Source organism: Leptopilina heterotoma, unplaced genomic scaffold, assembly GCF_015476425.1.
Source record: "Leptopilina heterotoma isolate Lh14 unplaced genomic scaffold, ASM1547642v1 Lhet_538, whole genome shotgun sequence".
Classification (NCBI taxonomy): Eukaryota; Metazoa; Arthropoda; class Insecta; order Hymenoptera; family Figitidae; genus Leptopilina; species Leptopilina heterotoma.
Window position 1 is genome coordinate 104,809 of NW_025111117.1, and position 22,085 is coordinate 126,893.

A 22,085-nucleotide genomic window follows, 5' to 3' on the forward strand; every position below is an offset into this window, starting at 1 on the left:
ACAATTTTCGGTACTATCAACACTTGTATAAATTCGCTCACTTTTATTATCAAACAGTTCGAGTACCTTGTTGTTAATTTCATCAACATCAACATTTCGAGCAGACAATATTGCTACTTTTGCTAAATCATCGTATTTTTTATTGATAATTAATTCTCCAAATATTTTATGAATGATATCACCATTCTCTACACATTGCTCTGGTGCTAGTATATTATTATCATTATCATTTAAAGTACCATTTCCAACTGATAATAAATATTCTGAAAATTCTATTTCACCAGGTAAAGTTCTCATATTTTCTGTTAATGATATTACCTTAAAATGACTCCATAATGTGCTAGATTTAATAGATAAATTAACTAATTCGCTTCTAGTAGCATTAACTTTAACAGGCAATAATTGTCTAAAATCACCACCCAAAAGCATAGTTTTTCCACCAAATGGCATATCAACATTCATAAAATCGAGTAATGTTCTATCAATTAATTCCATAGCATATCTTTGCGCCATTGGAGCTTCATCCCAAATAAAGACATCAACCTCTTTCAAAAATGTAGCTTCCTTAGATTGACTTTTAATATTTGATGTAGACTCCGCCGCTGGTTGTCCACTGCCGAACATCATCGATGTCTTCGATGTGCTGGGAGAAGTGGATGCATATCCACTGCCAGACATGATTGACATCATGGATATGTTCGGTAGACCTTGTCGTGGTGGCGGGGCTTTCAACTAAAGGACAACCAAACAGCAAGAAAAAATGAATTCAAAAAATTCTGAGAAGGTACCCCATGTGAGCAGGCCGGAAACGGGAAATCTCACCATCGGTCCCAGGACCGATGCTCAAGTGCGCGCGGATTGTGGGGGCGCACAATTTCTTGCAGTGCCACGAGTGATCGTGGAAAGGGTAGATCCACAGAACATCGTGGAAAATAAAAAAACAAGGAAAGGAAGCACGTCGAGCCTTCTGAGTGTGTCAAGCTGCAGTAGCGGAAAAACCGTTCATAGCGCTATCCACTCAGAAGTAGACGACGAGGCGATAAAAGAGACTCGCGAGATATGCTTGCGGCTCAGAAAGGAGGAGGCGACTTGTCTCGAAAAAATGGAGTTGGAGGTCGCAAAGATGATAAAATCTTGCGACATTCAGAAGACCGTCAATAGGACGGTAAAGGATGGACTCAAGGTCATCGACGTCCTGCTAAAGGAGGCAAGGGCAAAGCATGCCGCGGCCGATGAGTCGGACTTCGATTTGGCATGCGTTCTGAGCGGTGCGGAATGCAACCGCAAGGACCGTAAGAAAGAGAGAGAGCGTTTCTATAGGCGTAATCTCAAAAGCGTCTTAAGAGATGCTCAGAAACGGAAGAGAGAGGGTGACAGTCCAGAAGAGACTCGAACCAAAACCGATAAGAGGAAGAAGGAGGAAGCTCCTCCAATGGAAACGGAAGTACCAGATCCAAAGATTCCTCAATTGGAAAGAATTGGGTCAAAAAGATCCACAGTTCTAATCCGAGTCGGTGAAGAATTGACGTATGCTGACGTTCTGGGTAAGCTTCGCAAAGAGGTCAACCCAGAGGACAGCCATACGAGAATAGTAGCAGCAAAAGCTACAAACAAGGGGGACCTTCTGATTAAGTTCAGAGGAGACTCCGATAAGGACGCTTTCACCGCTGAGGTCACCAAGGCGGTTGGAAGCATGGGTAAGGTGCAGTCATTGGATCGAAGAGTTACACTCGAGATCCGTGATTTGGATTGCCTTACCCAAGAAGCTGAGGTGCAACAAGTGTTGTCTGAAGCAATGGGTAAGCCAGTAAACAGGAGAGTGACGGTCTTAGGACCCAACCGCCGATGGATGAAGCTCGCGGTTGTAGTCACCAACCTGGAAGAGGCGAACAGGCTGGAGAAATTGGGACACGTAAAAATTGGTTTTATGTGTTGCCCAATCAAAAGAAGAGTAATGGTCGTCCGGTGTCATCGATGCCTGGGATACGGCCATATTGGAGCCAAATGCCAGAAGGAGGACAGATCAGCTGCGTGCTTTAAGTGCGGTGAGGCCGGTCACAGGTTCTCCAACTGTAAAAACAACTCAAGTTGCTTTTTGTGCAAGGAAAAGATTGGCAATAAGGTGTCAACCACCCATATTGCAGGCAGCGGAGGATGCGGAGTCTTCAGGACGGCCCTTGAGGAGGCGAAGAAGACTCTCGCAAGAACTAAAAGCAAATAAGAAGTATTAAAAGGAGCCAAAAAGCGTGATTTAAACAGCTTTTAATTTGTTTGTTTGTTTTTTATTAATTTATTTTGTGATTTATTTGTCCTTATACATTTTTTTGTTTAATTTGTTTTGTGTTTTTTATTCGTCTTTAAACAGTTTTATCTTTTCAACATTATATACGTGTTTACTTTTTTTTCTTTTCTTTTTTATATCCGTTTACAATTTTATCTTTTGACTTTTTACACTTCTTAAAATATTTGTTTTTTTTATTATTTTTGTGCTGTGAATTCCGCTTGGACTTTGTAATAGTTTTAATCATTTTTTTTAACTACGGACGCAGGAGGACCGCAGAGAAAGGGAGAAGGTCGCATTAGCGACAGAGTTGGAGCGCCACCCTCGAAGGCTAAAGTCTTACGACAGTTCCGAGGGAGGGTAAAGGGCTCCAGAAGAAGGGTTACTGGTTTTAGTGGGTCGGGCTGGTAGTAGGTCGCCAGTTTATTAAATTTATTATAACATTTATGTATTTATCTTTTTTTTTTAATATTCCCTTTTGTTTCATTGTACCAACCCCACATAACCTTGGAGTGCGGAATCCAAGGTATCTGTAGGCAGATTTCCCAAAAGTCCCTAAGCAAAAAAAAAAAAAAAAAAAAAAATATTTGATGTAGAATCATAGAACAATGGAACAGACATCCCAAACGTTTTATGTACAGTTTTACCACGGAGAAGTAATATTGCGGCAATGCCTGTAAATGCCATAGTACAAACACATTTTCCTTTACTTCTTAACAAATGGTATAAAGTTGTATAAACAAAAGTTTTTCTGGATCCACCTGGTCCATCAATTTAATAACATGAAGAAGATGGTATTCTTTTATCTTGGATAACTACATTTAATACTTCATCAACAATATCCTTCTGTTTGGAATTCAGTTTCACATATTGCATTTCACCAATCTCTTTATGTTGTTGTAATGACATTTCGTTGTTCGTTTGATTTTCTGTTTCAATACTTATTTCATTTAACTGTATCATTTCAGGAAAATTGCGAATATTTGATCCTTCATGCAACAGAAAGTTAATTATATCATTATATGCTCTTTTATGAGCTTCATTAGATGGATAATTTTCCTGATAATCTTCAGACATAGCCTCTTTAAACTTTTCCCAAAGTTCGTTTGGATGAACTGGATGGCAATAAATTAAAATACGCACAAATAAACGTCGTAATTGTTGTGGCATCATCCATACTTCTCCTTCTGTCAAAGCACGTTCCCATTCTTCATCATCTTCAATAAGGCCTAATGCTAAACATGCACTACGAAAAGTGTCATGTACAATATTGTTGACAGTTCGCAGATGATCATAACTTGTAGCGCCTTTAACTACTATTAAAAGTAATCTAAGATGAAACAGTTTTGATTGACTGGGCGAAATTGAATGCATCCGTCCAATGTCATTAAATGACCCTTTACGCTTCACCCATTTTAATGTATATTCACCACGTTCTCTCTTAAAAACATAATAACATGGAATTTCTGCATATGTATATTGTCTAGCTTGTGGATCACGCCTATTTAAATCGAAGTATTCTAATAACATAGTCCGTTTCTGTAAAGCTTCATTTATAGCATCATCATTTGCTTCTTCACTAATGGTTACAGTATGCCGATTAATTAAATGAACAGGTAATCGGAGAACAGAATGACTCTTACTCTGTAATGGTCTACCAAATATTCTATCACATGCTTCAACAGGACTAACATATCGAGTTTCAATAAAGTTTTTTATTTCATCACATTCTAAAGAACTTGTATTATTACTACTATCGGTAATTACTACAACAGCAGCATCATGTCCCTTAAAGATATATTTATACAAATATTTTACGGATTTAATACTTGAAACTACTTCTGCATTAATATGACAATTAAATAACTGAAGTAATGTAGGATTGTATGGAACAACGTATTGATTATCTGTAGTTCCTCCATTTAGGCGATCGTATTGTCCTGCATTTAGGCGGCGATACGTTGGGTATCCGTTTTCATCCATTATTGTCTCAGAACAGAATTGCTTTGGGAAACCTTTCAAACATTTACTATTATTATCTTTACACCAATTTCCACATGGGCCATGAATCATATTTTTCATAACGATGTCATGAAGTATAACATTTTCTGATTGACTTGGAATTTCTGTCGAAATATATTTGTCTACAATCTCGGGTGTTGTTATTTTATAATTTTGTTTCAAAGTCACTAATAAATGCATATGCGGCAATCCTCGTTTTTGATATTCAATGACATACACATAAGCAATCACTTCGCCAAATAATTGTTCCTTTACAATAGTATTAATAAGTTTATCTTTTTTTATGGTAAAAACACGCGATACAATATCTGGTCTGTCAGAGGCAGTTTGGTTAGGTAATAAATTTTCCTTTATTTCACGCCAGTTTGGATTACACGTCATCGTAATAAAAAGATCAGGTTTACCAAATTTTCTCACAATAGCCATTGCATCTTGGTAATGCTGTAACATATTTCTCGGAGAACCTGTGAAAGATGATAGAAGTATTACAATTTTCCCAACTTCATTGTTCGAATCATCAGCTCTTCTTTGTAAATGATCAATTAGACCTTCGTAAGTATCGGCACGAAGTTTTTTTTGATTATTTCGACAGAAATTTGTCCTATCTTTTTCAATTTTCACATAACTGTCGACAATCCATTGCTGAAATAATCTACCACCCTTTAAAAATACATTGTTGTCCCTAGAAGCCATTCTATGCCTGATGTATGCAGCTCTTGATACACGTTTATTTGTATTAGCGCAGGTCAGATTTTTGTCCCAACCTCTTGTTTCATGTGGATAAAATAAAGGATATATCCATGGCTCAACATTGGGATTCATAGAATTTATATATTCTAAACTATTTGTATTCTTATTATATACGGTAACATATGATTCTGGAATATCACCATCAGCAGTTGTAGTAAAAATTGCTGCAACTTCATTGACACTTTGTAAATTATAACGTCTACTATCCATCCCAGGCTTTAATGAAAATAATAATTGCATCTCAGGCTCAATTTCTGCATTATTTTCAGTCATTGTTTTTTTAATTTCTTCATGCATCATACGGTAGGACTGTGCAAATAGGTTACAATCCCGAAGGGCTGTATCAATTCCATCAACAATATCTCGGTTTAATGGAACATTATTCTTACAACGAATTTTGGAAGCTTCGTTTTGATCAACAATAAATAACTGTCCAAATGAAGGAGTATCGTTTCTTTCTGCATACAAAGATGTATTCATTTGATAATAAACCTGACCATGTATATTGAAACAATATGGTCCTGGTCGTCTTTTGTCAAAATTAACTAAGTTAGCGTTGAAAGAAGCAAAACCAAATGAATTATTGTAAGGTCGTATATTATGAAGAAAATGCCCAGATAATTCGTGGGTGCCATCAAATAAATTTTGTAATATGAGTGGAGGAGCAGGTAGATCTTCAAGAATGACTTCGCCATGTTTACAACAATCATGAAATGAGTTTTTTTATTAGATACTCTTTCTGCTTGGAAATGTTTAGCATTACAATGCTCACATGAAATGTTCATCGCACCAGCAAAATGTTCTTCTATATGCGAGACTGAAATACTGTCAGAGAAATTTTGATTCTGTGCAGAAGCCCGTTTCTTTGGCGATGAGTTTTTTGATAAGCTACATTTTTTTGACTACCGGAAATATTAGTATTTGACAAATTTGCTGTAACAGTTACATTATCTTTTGCCAAAGATGTAGTAACAGATGTAGAGGATTTTTCTAAATTTATATTTGATTTTGACACTGTAATAACACTGTCCTTTGTTTAAAGTGATTGAGGGTTGAGAATTCTATTATTCTCTTGTTTTTTTTGTCGAAACTTTCTTTGATAAGCAGCTTTCTTTTGACGTTTCATGACTTGATGTTGTTCTTCTTCCTGTAAAGAACATATTATTGATCTTTTTTTTACTTGATTTTCATTTTTTAAATTAGTATATTTTGTAACATTTCTTGAATCATTACAATCATCATTAGTTTTTGATTTTATAAATAATTCACTGTTAACTTTATGTTCACAAAGTTTAACATAAGAATGATCACGTGTAATGTTCATTTCATTACAATAACCTATCTCTATATGTGACTTTGAAATAATATCAGACTGATTTTGTTTTTGAACAGAAGTATGTTAATTTTGTCGAGAGGTGCGCTTGTAAGCAACATTTCTGTCAAGAATTGACATTTTAACTTTAGAAGTAGAAATATTTTCTTCTGCTGATGATAAAGCTGTAGATGTGCTTTGGGGCCTCGTATTTAAAGTTTGCTCTGCACTAATGAATTCATTAGAATCCAATGATTCAGAGCGAACAATTTTATTATTTTCTCGCTTTTTTTGTCGATATTTTTTTTGATAAGCAGCTTTTTTTGACGTTTTATGATTTTATATTTTTCTTCTTCTTCAGGAAAATGAACCATAGCTCTTTTTTCTTCTTGCTTCTCAGTTATTATTAATTTTGTATCTTTCATTCCATTGCTTGAATCAATAGAAATATTATTAACATCATTTGCTGGAATTAAAGGCAAATTTTCTAAACTATCAACAAAATTTTTTTTACAAACATTGCTGGTTGAATTCAACGATGATAAATTATTGTCAACAATTTTATTTTCTTCATTTTGGAAACTTTTTCTCTAGCTCGATTCCTAAGAAGACACTCCCAATTATATTCAACAGTCATAGTTCTAATATTAGTCGACCTTACTGACGGAAACTTACTTAAACGATTGTTTTTGAACATTAACATTAAATAATTTCTCATGTTATAATAATAGTAATTGACAGAGTGGGGCATAATATTAAAAAATATCGATGTTGCGAATGCTATTGCATATATTCCACAAGCAAGACTATTGTTTGGTTGTTGATTAACAGTTGTGAAAACTACTGGAGGTTTAAAAGGATATAATCTACTTAAATATTTCCTTTGATCTTCATTTAAACATCCTTCATTAAGACTATCATAAATATAAAGCCTCATTCCATCATAATAAGTGCAAATCCAATGACCTTTCTTGATAGGTCCACTAAAAAGTATTTGAATATATGCTTTTTACCTTTTTCAATCGGACTAATAAATTCAAGCGTATATAAATACAAAGTGCTTTTCATGCTAAAAGCAGAATTTGATTCTCTTCTTAATAATTTTTCAAATTCATCAATATGAGTATCATTTAACATTCCTCCTTCAGTAAGTATAATATTAAAATCTGTAACACTTAAATTAACAGTTTCTTTTTTGTTCGACATGATTTCTTTCAATTTATTGAAAAGATATCGCTTCTAAAAAATAGTTTTTCATAAAATTAATTAATTCAGAACACATGTAAATAATGTTACTATTGTCACATTTAACAGTAACTGGAATTTTTATCTTATCCTTTCTTATTGAAGATTATTAAGAATGTAAAGAATGTATCTTCGTCTATTAATATTATTAATATCTTTATAAATAAGATCAGACTTTTGTCTGTACATTGCATAGAATTTGAAATTTCATGTTTAGTTTTTCTATTCGAGTAGTAAGAATTGCAAAAATGACAATAAAAAAAATTATGTATGTATGTATGTCTGTACGCAATATTTTGTCCGGGATAAACACAAAGACTACTTGACCGATTAAAACGAAACTTTACAGTCTCTTTGGTCTGAGTCTAACTTAAATTTATAGCCATATCCGATTGAAAAATATTAAGCTGAACGAAATTTATAGCTTTTTTCACAAAATTCAAAAATTCAAAAAAATGCAAATTTTTTAAATTTTTGTCAAATTGATGTGACACTTTTTGTAGCTACTTTTTAATGTAAATACAACTAATTTTTACTATAAAAATGAAATATAAATAATTAATCCGAATTTTTAAGCCAAAATCATATTTTTGATTTTCAACAATTAATTAATTTTTTTTGTTGAATATTGTTTAATTTTTTATTAAGTTGGTAGTGATATCGATTGATGTTTTTAAATTTTTAATTACATTCATTACATTTATTTTATTAAAAAGCTTAGAGTCATGAATTTGATGCCGATTACAAATTTTCTAAAATCAATTAACGTGAGAGTTTGCAAACAATTTCTATATTGATATTTTCAGGTTTTAAGTTTGAAAATTTCATAGTATGTATTATCATATTTAACGTAGAAAATAAAATATTTATGTTTAATATAAAGGGTATACAGTAAAAGTATCAATAATACTGAAATTTGACTTCAGCGGGCACTGGGACACAGAAAGTCCTTAAGATGCCATTAGGGCAAATTGGGATTTATGAATCAAAATTTTCTTTTTTTTGAATTCAAGAAATGTTTTAGAAATGACTTTAAAAATAAATAACAAATTCCTATTTATGAATTAAAATTGTTCTTCTTGAATTTTAGAAATGTTTGGGGTATGTTGTTGCTTTCCAAAATTCTATCCGGGCATTACGCAAAAACGGGTAAAATGTAAAATCCCATGTGGAAATTTTTAATAGGGATATGGAAAAATTATACCATACGGTTTTACATAGGAATCAATATGGTTTCCTTTATAAAAGTGGATCCCATGTAGATTTCCCATGTGGGAATCAAAAACGTGTTATAATTTCTACTAATACATTTAACAGAGTGTCTATTAATCGCAAAGGTATCCCGAGAAATAGCCGGGAATTTAATTCGACTAGAAAAATCGGGAATTTTCTTATCTAATTAAAAAAAGTTTTATTATATTAATTCATTTTTAAAAAATTGTTTTTGCTTTAATTTCTATTGATGTAATATTTTTATTTGTCAAAATTTAAGACCTACTTTCAGATTACAATATAGGTCTTATTTTTGATTTTAGCAGTCGTAACGTGGGGCCTGCTTGCGATACAATTAGTTCGAATTAGACTCTTATATAACTCCAAAAGCTGGTGGAAAATTAGTATTAATTATTAACGGCGTTGGAGGTCGGGAACTGTCAAGTGTTGCCAACCCACTCTCCCCCACTGTCCAGTATGTTTCGTGTAATTTTCCACTTTGATCACTTTTTAAAAAAAAACAAAGAACTTAATCAAAAAAAGGGCTCTTTACCTTAAAATAAAATTAAATAAAGAATTAGTAAAAATTTACTTTGTCTCGATACGATGTTTCTACTAGCCACAATATGGTTATTACGATGACAATTTACAGATGTAGTTGGCTTGATATGGGGAAAAAATGGCCGCACAACAGAAGGTGGAGTAAAGCGGGGTTGCCTACGTAAAGGCATAACAGTATCATAATACAGGGCAGTAAGTTTTATTTTGTTGAAAATTATAAAAATAACATTTTGCAGTAATAAAAACTAATATAATTAATATAAATAAATGGGGTTTTGTTTATAATAATATACATAATATAAAATATGTTGAATTAAAACGAAAAATATGAAAAACATTTTTTTTAAATTTTGTTATTCATTAAAATAATTTTTTAAAGAGATTAAAAATAAAAATTGCTAATTAGTACCCCTAGAGGTACAATTTATTGAATTGTAATTAATGAAAATAATAAAAATGACAAATATACAGAATTTTGAAAAATTAAATTATTTATACCTAAAAATTGAATTTTTTTGTATTATTATATGTAAAAATTAATTAATTAGTAATTGGAAAATTATATAAAATTAAAAATTATTTATTAATTAAAAAAACCGTAAAAATATGTATTATTTTTTTCCTTATATATTGGTTACATTATTAGTTATCATGTTTTCTAGTCTATAAAAATTTATTTATTTTAATCCTTTGTATAAAAATAATTAATGTAATTATGTTTTTTTATTCCTCAATTATATAAGATAATAAAAGAAATTTATCGCTAATAAATTTTCTATTCTAAAACAATAATTACTTATTCTACTATTTTGAAGCCCCTTTCAATAGGCGACCAATTTATAAGTTTATTTTTTATGTTGAAACTGTCAATTTGTATAGCGAAAACAATATTGACGCTCGTTGAAAAATCGTATTATTAAAAACAAATTTTTTCTTAAATCGTTATTTCATATATAATCACAATAAAAAGCCTCCTTTTTTTATAAGTTTCTGCTTTTTCTCTTTCCATTTAAATTATCCAACACTTTCAACTGCTTCATACAAAACTTTTTACTTTGACAATTTTTTATAAAATAATTTGACACTTTCTCAAAAAAAGGGCTCTTTATCTTAAAATGAAATTAAATAAAGAATTAGTAAAAATTTACTTTGTCTCGATACGATGTTTCTACGAGCCACAATATGATTATTACGATGACAATTTACTGATGTAGATGACTTGATTTGAGAAAAAAATGTCCGCACCGAAAGGTGGAGTAAGGCGGGGTTGCCTACGTAAAGGCATAACAGTATCATAAAACAGGGCAGTAAGTTTTATTTTGTTGAAAATTATAAAAATAATATTTTGCAGTAATAAAAACTAATAGAATGAATATAAATAAAGGGATTTTTGTTTATAAAAATATACATAATATAAAATATGTTAAATTAAAACGAAAAATATGAAAAAAAAAATTTTTTAATTTTGTTATTCATGAAAATAATTTTTTAAAATGATTAAAAATTAAAATTGCTAATTAGTACCTCTAGAGGTACAATTTAATAAATTGTATAATTAATAAAAATATTAAAAATGACAAATATACAGAATTTTGAAAAAATTAAATTATTTCTAAAATTTATTCAATATTTTTGTATTATTTTGGAAAATTAGTTAATTAGTAATTGGAAAATTATATAAAATCAAAAATTAATTATTAATTACAAAATCATAAAAAAGTATTAATTTTTACCTTATATATTTGTTAAATTATCTTTAATCATGTTTTCTTGTCTATAAAAATTTATTTATTTTATTCCTTTGTATCAAAATAATTAATTTAATTATGTTTTTTTATTCCTCAATTATATGAGATATTAAAAGAAATTTGGAGCTAATAAATTTTCTATTATAAAACAATAATTACTTATTCTACTACATATTTTAAAATCCCTTTCTATAGGCGACCAGGTCATATAAGTTTATTTCCGACATCAAAGCTGTCAATTATTTGTATAGTGCAGGGCTGATAAAAATCATGACTTTTTTAAAAAATTCATTTTTTTTATTTAAATCATTTTTTTAAATATTTTAAATATTTAATTATTTTATAAGTAGTTTGTTTTTTAATATTAAAAATTATAAAATTAATAATAATAGGGTGGATGGAAAATTTTATTTTAAGAATTCTCTGACATTTCCTGACTAATTTTTCGGTTTCCCTGATTAATAAATTTTTTAATTATTTAATATTCTGCATTGATAATTAAAAATTTTATAATGCTTTTTAAGTAACAATTTTATTTAGAAAGAAAAACATAAGATAATTCAAAATTGTTTGTTAAAAAAAAATTTTAATGTGTTTAAAACTTTTATTATGAAAAAAAGTTAATGAAAATTTACAATTTAAATCGTGCTCAAAAAGTTATATTTATTTATTTAAATATAAACCGCCAATGCCCGTTTATCAAATATTATACAAAAACTAAATTGACTTTTATCAAAGTTTTTTAATTTGTGGTTTTTTTCGATTTAAATTCCCTGACTTTTCCCTGAACAAAAAAATTCTCTGATTTCCAGTTATTCTGTAATTTGAGTCAAATAAACAAAACTAATAATTATTATGTTTACTTTATTATCTCTGTAATGTATTCTTTTTTATTTTTATGAATTCAAAACTTTAAACCAAAATACTAATTTTGCAAACTTTTCTGTTTCTAATGCATTTTGCAGTTTGATTTAAATCATGATTTTAATGACAAGATTTAAATCAAGATTAAAATCATGATTTAAATCAAGTTGATTTAAATTATTGCAGCCCTGGCTATAGTGAAAATAATATTGACGCTCGTAGAAACATCGTATATTATTACAAACAGATTTTTACTTAAATCCTTATTTCATATATAGAATTTTAATAAAGAGCCCTTTTCTCTATAAGTATCTGCTTTTATTCTTTCTTTTTAAATTATCCAACACTTTCCACTGATTTTTATGAAACTTTTTACTTTGTCAATTTTTAAAAAATAATTTGACACTTTCTCAAAAAAAGAGCTCTTTACCGTAAAGCGAAAATAAATAAAGAATTACCTAATTAAAATTTATTTTGTTTTGATATGATGTTTTTATAAGCCACAATCTTATTTCCACCATAAAAATTGAGAGCTGAATGTGACTTGTGGAAGAAAGTGTCCAGAAATTTTGTGAAGGTTGCCTAAGTAAAAGACTAACAGCATCAAAAAATTAGGAATTAGTAAATTCAATTTGTCAAGTAATTTAAACGATATTTTGTAATAATGAAAGTTAAATATAAGAAACATAAATAAAGGGATTTTTATTATTATGAGAAATGTACATAATATAAACATGTCAAATTTAAAAAAAAAGATTTTGATAAATTTTTTATTTTTTCAATTTTGATATATTCATTAAAATAATTTTTTAAAATGATTGAAAATTAAAATTGCTAAATATTTTCTTTTAAGGTACAATTTATTAATTTGTAATTAATAAAAAATTTCGGAAAATTACATTTATTGTATTTTTACATTCTCATAAAAAATGAGAAAGTCTTGGATTTGTGCGATGTTGAGAAATTTCTAATTTTGATAAATCTTCATTTTTCATGACCCCCTGATGAAACGAAATTCCCCCCCGATGAAATTTTCAAAATTTTGTATTTTTTACAATTTTCAAAAAAAATATTTTTTTCTAATTTTTTTCTTAAATTTTGTACAAAAAAAAACAAATTTACCCTTGGACACTTTTTTGTAAATAAAAAATTAGGAATTTTTTTTTAAAATTTACTATTTAATGCTTTTGCTTCCTCATAAAGGAAGCTTTGTATTAGCAAAATTTTGGATGGTCATTTTTTGACATATTTATAAATTTTTTTTTATTATGCCTAATACTTTAGTACTTTATATATGCACAGGAACTCCCCGTATAAATGTTCTAAATAAATAAAAAAAAATTTCTACGTATTTTGATCTCCGATGTTCAAAAAACGGATTTTAAAAATTTGTCCGGATGTGTGTGTGTGTGTGTGTGTGTGTGTACTAACATTACATTTGCCTCAATATCTCAGAAAGAGAAAGAGCTAAAGGCCTCAATTTTTTTTTAAATTGTAGGTCTCCCCGGGGGACATAAAATGAGAGTATTTTCAGTCCGATTCATGAAGTTTAACTATTTTTTTTTTTGCATTTTTCATTTTGTAAAAAAACGTTTTTTGGACATAACTTAAAAAAATGTTAGGACACTTATAAATCTTTTTCTTTAGTTTTGTAGAGTTTTTTCAGACGCATCTTTTGAGCCCTAATTGAACATTTTTCGTCCATATTAACCGGAGATATTAAACTTTTAAAAATCAAAAATTTTGGAAAATTTTAAATTAATAAATTAATAAATTTTAATTTTAATTTTTTTTAGACTTTTTTAAAAAATTTTGTTAAAAAATGTAAAAGTTTTGTTTTGTTTTGTATTTAGTTTTGTAGAGTTTTTTCAGACGCATCTTTTGAGCCCTAATTGAACATTTTTCATCCATATTAACCGGAGATATTAAACTTTTAAAAATCTAAAATTTTGAAAAATAAGACTTTTATAAAAATTTTTTTAAATTATGTAAAAGTAACTTCAAAAAATTATTATCAACTTGAAGAGCATTAAAAAACGCTTCGATTGACCTATTTTTGAACCCGATTCGGGCAGAAATTATTGGTATTTGAAAAATCAAAAATTGTGGAAAATATCATTTTCAACATTTTTGTTTATTAAATTATCTGTAATTATTAAACAATTATTACCCTCTTATAGAATATATAAAAACACATTTTTTAGACCAAGATTTAATGATTTTTAACCCTTTTATATTTTTATAAAAGGTAATAAAGTAATTCTTATATTTCAATTATTATTATTTCTATGAGGAAGCAAAGTGTTCATGAAATGGACACCAAAATTACTTGGCAGCGGTTTTTAAATTTTATGTCAGCCATGTATAAAGTATAGAATATTTTTCCTAGGGGAGCCGTGTTTATAAAAATCAGTTCATATTATGTTAAAATACATCGCTGTTAAAATTAGAATCCACAATTAAATCGCTTATAACAATTTAAAAAATTTTTTCCAAAAAAGTGCAAAAAATGAACTAATAAAAAATTTTAAAATATTAAGATTTTGCTCCAAAATTACTAAATTGCGATTATCTCGAAAACTAGAACCGACAATATGGTCCCTTTTCATGCGGACGTCCACATAATTATATACATGTACTTGCGTAAATTCTATTCCTGGTATTTTTTCTAAATTTATTTTTTGGGTAGAAATATATTCTTGATCTTTTTATTTTAGCTGAATCTTGAGTTGTATGTGGAACATTCCAGGCCAAATCGGAAATTATTTTGCTTTTGCATCTCAAATTTTTTTTAAACTTTTTTTTCTTTTAGTACTCTTTGACATGAGCTACCTTGATTTTTTTCAAATTTTTTCATAAAGCGGTTCAAGAGATACGGATGTTTGAGAAATTTTTTTTTTTTTTTAAATTTTTTTTAACTCGGTCAAAAATTGATTCAATTGCAACCAAAATTTTTTACAGCAAATGCGTTTTCAGACTAAGTCTCTCCAAACTTAACCTATTTTCTGTGTAAAATTGTGTTTGCATACGATCGGACAAGACTTAAAAATTGTTAATTTAGTGTTAGTTTCTTACAAAAAAGTTTGAAAAAAAATCAACCGATACACACATTGTTAAAAATGAAATTTTATTTTAAAAATTTTAAAATCTTATTGTAAATTATTTGCAAATATTTTTATTGCAAGTTACGCGTGAAAACAAAACTTTTTATTATAAAAACATCCAATTTAATCAATTTTGATCGAGTTTTAAGCATTTAAAAAAAATTTAAGTAAAAAACGTCATTTCTCAAAAATCTATATCTCTTGAACCGCTTTATGAAAAAATTTGAAAAAATCAAGGTAGCTCATTTCAAAGAGTACTAAAAGAAAAAAAAGTCTAAAAAAAATTTGAGATGCAAAAGCAAAATAATTTCCGATTTGGCCTGGAATGTCCCACATACAACTCAAGATTCAGCTAAAATAAAAAGATCAAGAATATATTTCTACCCAAAACATAAATTTAGAAAAAATACCAGGAATAGATTTTACGCAAGTACATGTATATAATTATGTGGACGCCCACATGAAAAGGGCCCATATTGTCGGTTCTAGTTTTCAAGATAATCGCAATTTAGTAATTTTAGAGCAAAATCTTAATTTTTAAAAATTTTTTATTAGTTCATTTTTTGCACTTTTCTGGAAAAAATTTTTTTAAATTGTTATAAGCGATTTAATTGTCGATTCTAATTTTAACAGCGATGTATTTTAACGTAATATGAACTGATTTTTATAAACACGGCTCCCCTAGGACAAATTTTCTATACTTTATACATGCTGACATAAAATTTAAAAAAGCATTAAATAGTAAATTTTGAAAAAAATTCATAATTTTTTTTTTACAAAAAAGTGTCCAAGGGAAAATTTGTTTGTTTTTGTACAAAATTTAAGAAAAAAATTAGAAAAAAATATTTTTTTGAAAATTGTAAAAAATACAAAATTTTGAAAATTTCATCGGGGGTGAATTTCGTTTCATCAGGGGGTCATGAAAAATGAAGATTTATCAAAATTAGAAATTTCTCAACATCGCACAAATCCAAGACTTTCTCATTTTTTATGAGAATGTAAAAATACAATAAATGTAATTTTCCGAAATTTTTTATTAATTACAAATTAATAAATTGTACCTTAAAAGAAAATATTTAGCAATTTTAATTTTCAATCATTTTAAAAAATTATTTTAATAAATATATCAAAATTGAAAAAATAAAAAATTTATCAAAATCTTTTTTTTAAATTTGACATGTTTATATTATGTACATTTCTCATAAATAAGAATCCCTTTCCCGTGTAGAAATTTCCCCATTTGTCCCTATCTCTAGTAGGGACCTCGCTAGATTCTGACTAGAATCTCTAGTCTAGAAAAACTAGTCGGGCTTCAATCAAATTCTAGTTAGATAATTCAGACTGGAAAAAACTCACTAGGACCTTATCGATTTCAAACTAGACAAACTAGTGTACAAGTATGACATACATAAATTATCTTTCTATAGATATAAATAATTCAGATTAATAGATAGAAAAACTTACTAGCATTATTTATTAAAAAATTTTGCATATTATTTAATTATTTAATTTTTTAACATTTTTTAAACAAAATTTTAAATATTGTAGAATATTTTTACAAAAAATTCCAATAAAGCAATTTTATTAAATAAAAATCTTTTATTTAATATGTAAATTAAAAGAATAAAACATAAATAAATATTAATTATGTGGGTATAACTAATTTTTATTACCTAAATATTGTAATATTATTCGTAAAAATAATTTTTTTTTAAAAAGATATGTATGTGCAATTATACTTTAAAATGTTTTTCACAATTAATGCAAGTATTTAATAATAATTAAAAAGATGCTATAATATTATAATTACAATAATAAATTGAATAATATAATTATAATAATTATAGTAAATATAAAAAGCACTGCAATTAGTAATGTTTAATTTTTCAATAATGTCATAATTAATTATTATTAACTATCATTAGGAATGCAGAGTTAAATAAGAGTGATGAATAATAACTCCCTAAAATTCAAAATATTATGAATTAATTATATCTATAACGTTATTGAAAAATTAAACATAACTAATTTATTACATTACTTTTTATATTTTTATATTTACTATAATTGTTTTAATAAATAATAATAATAATAAATAATATAATAATAAATAATATATTACAATATTTAGTTAATAAAAATTAATTATATCCACATAATTAATATTTATTTATGGTTTATTCTTTTTTAATTTACTTAATAAATAAAAGATTTTGTTTAAATAATTAAAAAATTAAGTAATCAAATAATATGCAAACTTTTTTAATAAATAATGCTTGTAAGAATCATCTAACTAGAATTAGATTGGAACCCGACTAGTTTTTCTCGACTAGAGATTCTAGTCAGAATCTAGCGAGAGCCCTACTAGAGATAGGGACAAATGGCGGAATTTCCAAACGGGATGTACTTTAAGCGGAAGTCCATCCAACCTATCATGGCCGAGAGGTATGTGTATCCGTCTGGTGTCCCCAAGGTCCAAGGTTCGAACCCTCATAGGCACGAGATTTTTCGTGTGCAACAATCATTAATAATGTTAATATGAATGGAGAATTCAATTATAAATAAGTTAAGTTGAAAAATAATAATTTTTAAAACCGGTAGAAGTGAACTAGAACTTCTAGTCGGGGCCCTATCAACTAGAGCGTGACAAAATCGAGTAGAACCCCACCAGTTTCTCTAGTTGGAGCCCTTTTTCAAATGGGGTAAACTGGTGAGGTCCCCACTAGAACCCGACCACCATTTCTACACGGGTATTTATGTTTCTTATATTTAACTTTCATTATTGCAAAATATCGTTTAAATTACTTGACAAATTGAATTACTAATTCCTAGTTTTTTGATGTTGTTAGTCTTTTACGTATAGGCAACCTTCACAAAATTTCTGGACACTTTCTTCCACAAGTCACATTCAGCTCTCAATTTTTATGGTGGAAATAAGATTGTGGCTTATAAAAACATCATATCGAAACAAAATAAATTTTAATTAGGTAATTCTTTATTTATTTTCGCTTTACGGTAAAGAGCTCTTTTTTTGAGAAAGTGTCAAATTATTTTTTAAAAATTGACAAAGTAAAAAGTTTCATAAAAATCAGTCGAAAGTGTTGGATAATTTAAAAAGAAAGAATAAAAGCAGATACTTATAGAGAAAAGGGCTCTTTATTAAAATTCTATATATGAAATAAGGATTTAAGTAAAAATCTGTTTGTAATAATATACGATGTTTCTACGAGCGTCAATATTATTTTCACTATAGCCAGGGCTGCAATAATTTAAATCAACTTGATTTAAATCATGATTTTAATCTTGATTTAAATCTTGTCATTAAAATCATGATTTAAATCAAACTGCAAAATGCATTAGAAACAGAAAAGTTTGCAAAATTAGTATTTTGGTTTAAAGTTTTGAATTCATAAAAATAAAAAAGAATACATTACAGAGATAATAAAGTAAACATAATAATTATTAGTTTTGTTTATTTGACTCAAATTACAGAATAACTGGAAATCAGAGAATTTTTTTGTTCAGGGAAAAGTCAGGGAATTTAAATCGAAAAAAACCACAAATTAAAAAACTTTGATAAAAGTCAATTTAGTTTTTGTATAATATTTGATAAACGGGCATTGGCGGTTTATATTTAAATAAATAAATATAACTTTTTGAGCACGATTTAAATTGTAAATTTTCATTAACTTTTTTTCATAATAAAAGTTTTAAACACATTAAAATTTTTTTTTAACAAACAATTTTGAATTATCTTATGTTTTTCTTTCTAAATAAAATTGTTACTTAAAAAGCATTATAAAATTTTTAATTATCAATGCAGAATATTAAATAATTAAAAAATTTATTAATCAGGGAAACCGAAAAATTAGTCAGGAAATGTCAGAGAATTCTTAAAATAAAATTTTCCATCCACCCTATTATTATTAATTTTATAATTTTTAATATTAAAAAACAAACTACTTATAAAATAATTAAATATTTAAAATATTTAAAAAAATGATTTAAATAAAAAAAATGAATTTTTTAAAAAAGTCATGATTTTTATCAGCCCTGCACTATACAAATAATTGACAGCTTTGATGTCGGAAATAAACTTATATGACCTGGTCGCCTATAGAAAGGGATTTTAAAATAGTAGAATAAGTAATTATTGTTTTATAATAGAAAATTTATTAGCTCCAAATTTCTTTTAATATCTCATATAATTGAGGAATAAAAAAACATAATTAAATTAATTATTTTGATACAAAGGAATAAAATAAATAAATTTTTATAGACAAGAAAACATGATTAAAGATAATTTAACAAATATATAAGGTAAAAATTAATACTTTTTTATGATTTTGTAATTAATAATTAATTTTTGATTTTATATAATTTTCCAATTACTAATTAACTAATTTTCCAAAATAATACAAAAATATTGAATAAATTTTAGAAATAATTTAATTTTTTCAAAATTCTGTATATTTGTCATTTTTAATATTTTTATTAATTATACAATTTATTAAATTGTACCTCTAGAGGTACTAATTAGCAATTTTAATTTTTAATCATTTTAAAAAATTATTTTCATGAATAACAAAATTAAAAAATTTTTTTTTTCATATTTTTCGTTTTAATTTAACATATTTTATATTATGTATATTTTTATAAACAAAAATCCCTTTATTTATATTCATTCTATTAGTTTTTATTACTGCAAAATATTATTTTTATAATTTTCAACAAAATAAAACTTACTGCCCTGTTTTATGATACTGTTATGCCTTTACGTAGGCAACCCCGCCTTACTCCACCTTTCGGTGCGGACATTTTTTTCTCAAATCAAGTCATCTACATCAGTAAATTGTCATCGTAATAATCATATTGTGGCTCGTAGAAACATCGTATCGAGACAAAGTAAATTTTTACTAATTCTTTATTTAATTTCATTTTAAGATAAAGAGCCCTTTTTTGAGAAAGTGTCAAATTATTTTATAAAAAATTGTCAAAGTAAAAAGTTTTGTATGAAGCAGTTGAAAGTGTTGGATAATTTAAATGGAAAGAGAAAAAGCAGAAACTTATAAAAAAAGGAGGCTTTTTATTGTGATTATATATGAAATAACGATTTAAGAAAAAATTTGTTTTTAATAATACGATTTTTCAACGAGCGTCAATATTGTTTTCGCTATACAAATTGACAGTTTCAACATAAAAAATAAACTTATAAATTGGTCGCCTATTGAAAGGGGCTTCAAAATAGTAGAATAAGTAATTATTGTTTTAGAATAGAAAATTTATTAGCGATAAATTTCTTTTATTATCTTATATAATTGAGGAATAAAAAAACATAATTACATTAATTATTTTTATACAAAGGATTAAAATAAATAAATTTTTATAGACTAGAAAACATGATAACTAATAATGTAACCAATATATAAGGAAAAAAATAATACATATTTTTACGGTTTTTTAATTAATAAATAATTTTTAATTTTATATAATTTTCCAATTACTAATTAATTAATTTTTACATATAATAATACAAAAAAATTCAATTTTTAGGTATAAATAATTTAATTTTTCAAAATTCTGTATATTTGTCATTTTTATTATTTTCATTAATTACAATTCAATAAATTGTACCTCTAGGGGTACTAATTAGCAATTTTTATTTTTAATCTCTTTAAAAAATTATTTTAATGAATAACAAAATTTAAAAAAAATGTTTTTCATATTTTTCGTTTTAATTCAACATATTTTATATTATGTATATTATTATAAACAAAACCCCATTTATTTATATTAATTATATTAGTTTTTATTACTGCAAAATGTTATTTTTATAATTTTCAACAAAATAAAACTTACTGCCCTGTATTATGATACTGTTATGCCTTTACGTAGGCAACCCCGCTTTACTCCACCTTCTGTTGTGCGGCCATTTTTTCCCCATATCAAGCCAACTACATCTGTAAATTGTCATCGTAATAACCATATTGTGGCTAGTAGAAACATCGTATCGAGACAAAGTAAATTTTTACTAATTCTTTATTTAATTTTATTTTAAGGTAAAGAGCCCTTTTTTTGATTAAGTTCTTTGTTTTTTTTTAAAAAGTGATCAAAGTGGAAAATTACACGAAACATACTGGACAGTGGGGGAGAGTGGGTTGGCAACACTTGACAGTTCCCGACCTCCAACGCCGTTAATGCATTAATTAAAATACTACGAACGCATAAAGTACTACAAATTGACAAATACTGTTCTGTAAATCTGAATTAGTTGAAAATAGTATTTGATAGAAAAAGTCATTTACTGATTCAAATGGTAATATTTTGATAATGAAATAGTTAATGGTAACTAATAAAATTATTAGTTTTTCCCAGTCAAATTAAATTCCCAATTGGTAGACACCTGTTCAAATATATTAGTAGAAACTAAAACCCGTCGAAAACGGGTACGACAGCTAGTTATTAAATATAAGTATATTTTTGGTAAGTTTTTCTGTTTTGTATCTGTTTATATTTCTTATTTTTTTATCTTTTATTCTAGTATCTGTTAATCTAGTAGCTCTTGGCTAAATCTCTGTTTACCAAGTATCTGGTATCTCGTAATCACATGTTATCAATAGTACTTATCTTTAATTTTTATATATTTTATCAACAATAAATATATGCGTATTTTTTGTAAGCTTTTCTGTTTTGTAGCTGTTTAGTATCTGTTAATCTAGTACCTCTTGACTAAATCTCTGTTTATCAAGTATCTGGTATCTCGTAATCACATGTTATTTTTAGTACTTATCTTTAATATTTATAAAGTTTTTTCCAAATAATAAATAATAATAACTAACTACCAAAATGTTGAAAAATCAATAATTAAGATTAAGAAAACAAATATAAATCAATATTAAATCACAATTATTACCACTATAATATAATTATGTAATATACAAACATCAGAATTTAAAAAAATCAATTAATATTCTACATTCAGAAAT

At 27.1% G+C, this 22,085-nt stretch overlaps 2 protein-coding genes and 1 long non-coding RNA gene across 3 annotated transcripts in view; 1 reads left to right on the plus strand and 2 right to left on the minus strand.

Moving 5' to 3' along the window:
- Positions 1–22,085, minus strand: part of LOC122508324 — a 93,824-nt gene that overhangs the window by 71,263 nt on the left and 476 nt on the right. The gene's annotated exons all lie outside the window — the stretch shown is intronic.
- On the minus strand, positions 3,056–4,264 carry LOC122508331. Its single transcript, XM_043621610.1, has 2 exons — positions 4,111–4,264; positions 3,056–3,957 (listed from the first exon to the last, which is right to left on the minus strand). Exons 1-2 carry the CDS (start codon positions 4,262–4,264, stop codon positions 3,056–3,058), a joined length of 1,056 nt encoding a protein of 351 aa, XP_043477545.1.
- Positions 20,879–21,297, plus strand: LOC122508326. The gene is made up of 2 exons (XR_006302215.1): positions 20,879–21,119; positions 21,206–21,297. It is a non-coding gene; the product is annotated as an uncharacterized LOC122508326 (long non-coding RNA).

Bases quoted from the DNA above. Each gene is read 5' to 3' on its own strand.
- LOC122508331 (XM_043621610.1), bottom strand. From the start codon at position 4,264: ATGGATGAAAACGGATACCCAACGTATCGCCGCCTAAATGCAGGACAA. The intron at 3,958-4,110 runs GTATTAAATCCG...GTCCTGTTGAAG, and splicing joins TAATGCAGAAGTAGTTTCAA to CATGTGATAGAATATTTGGT.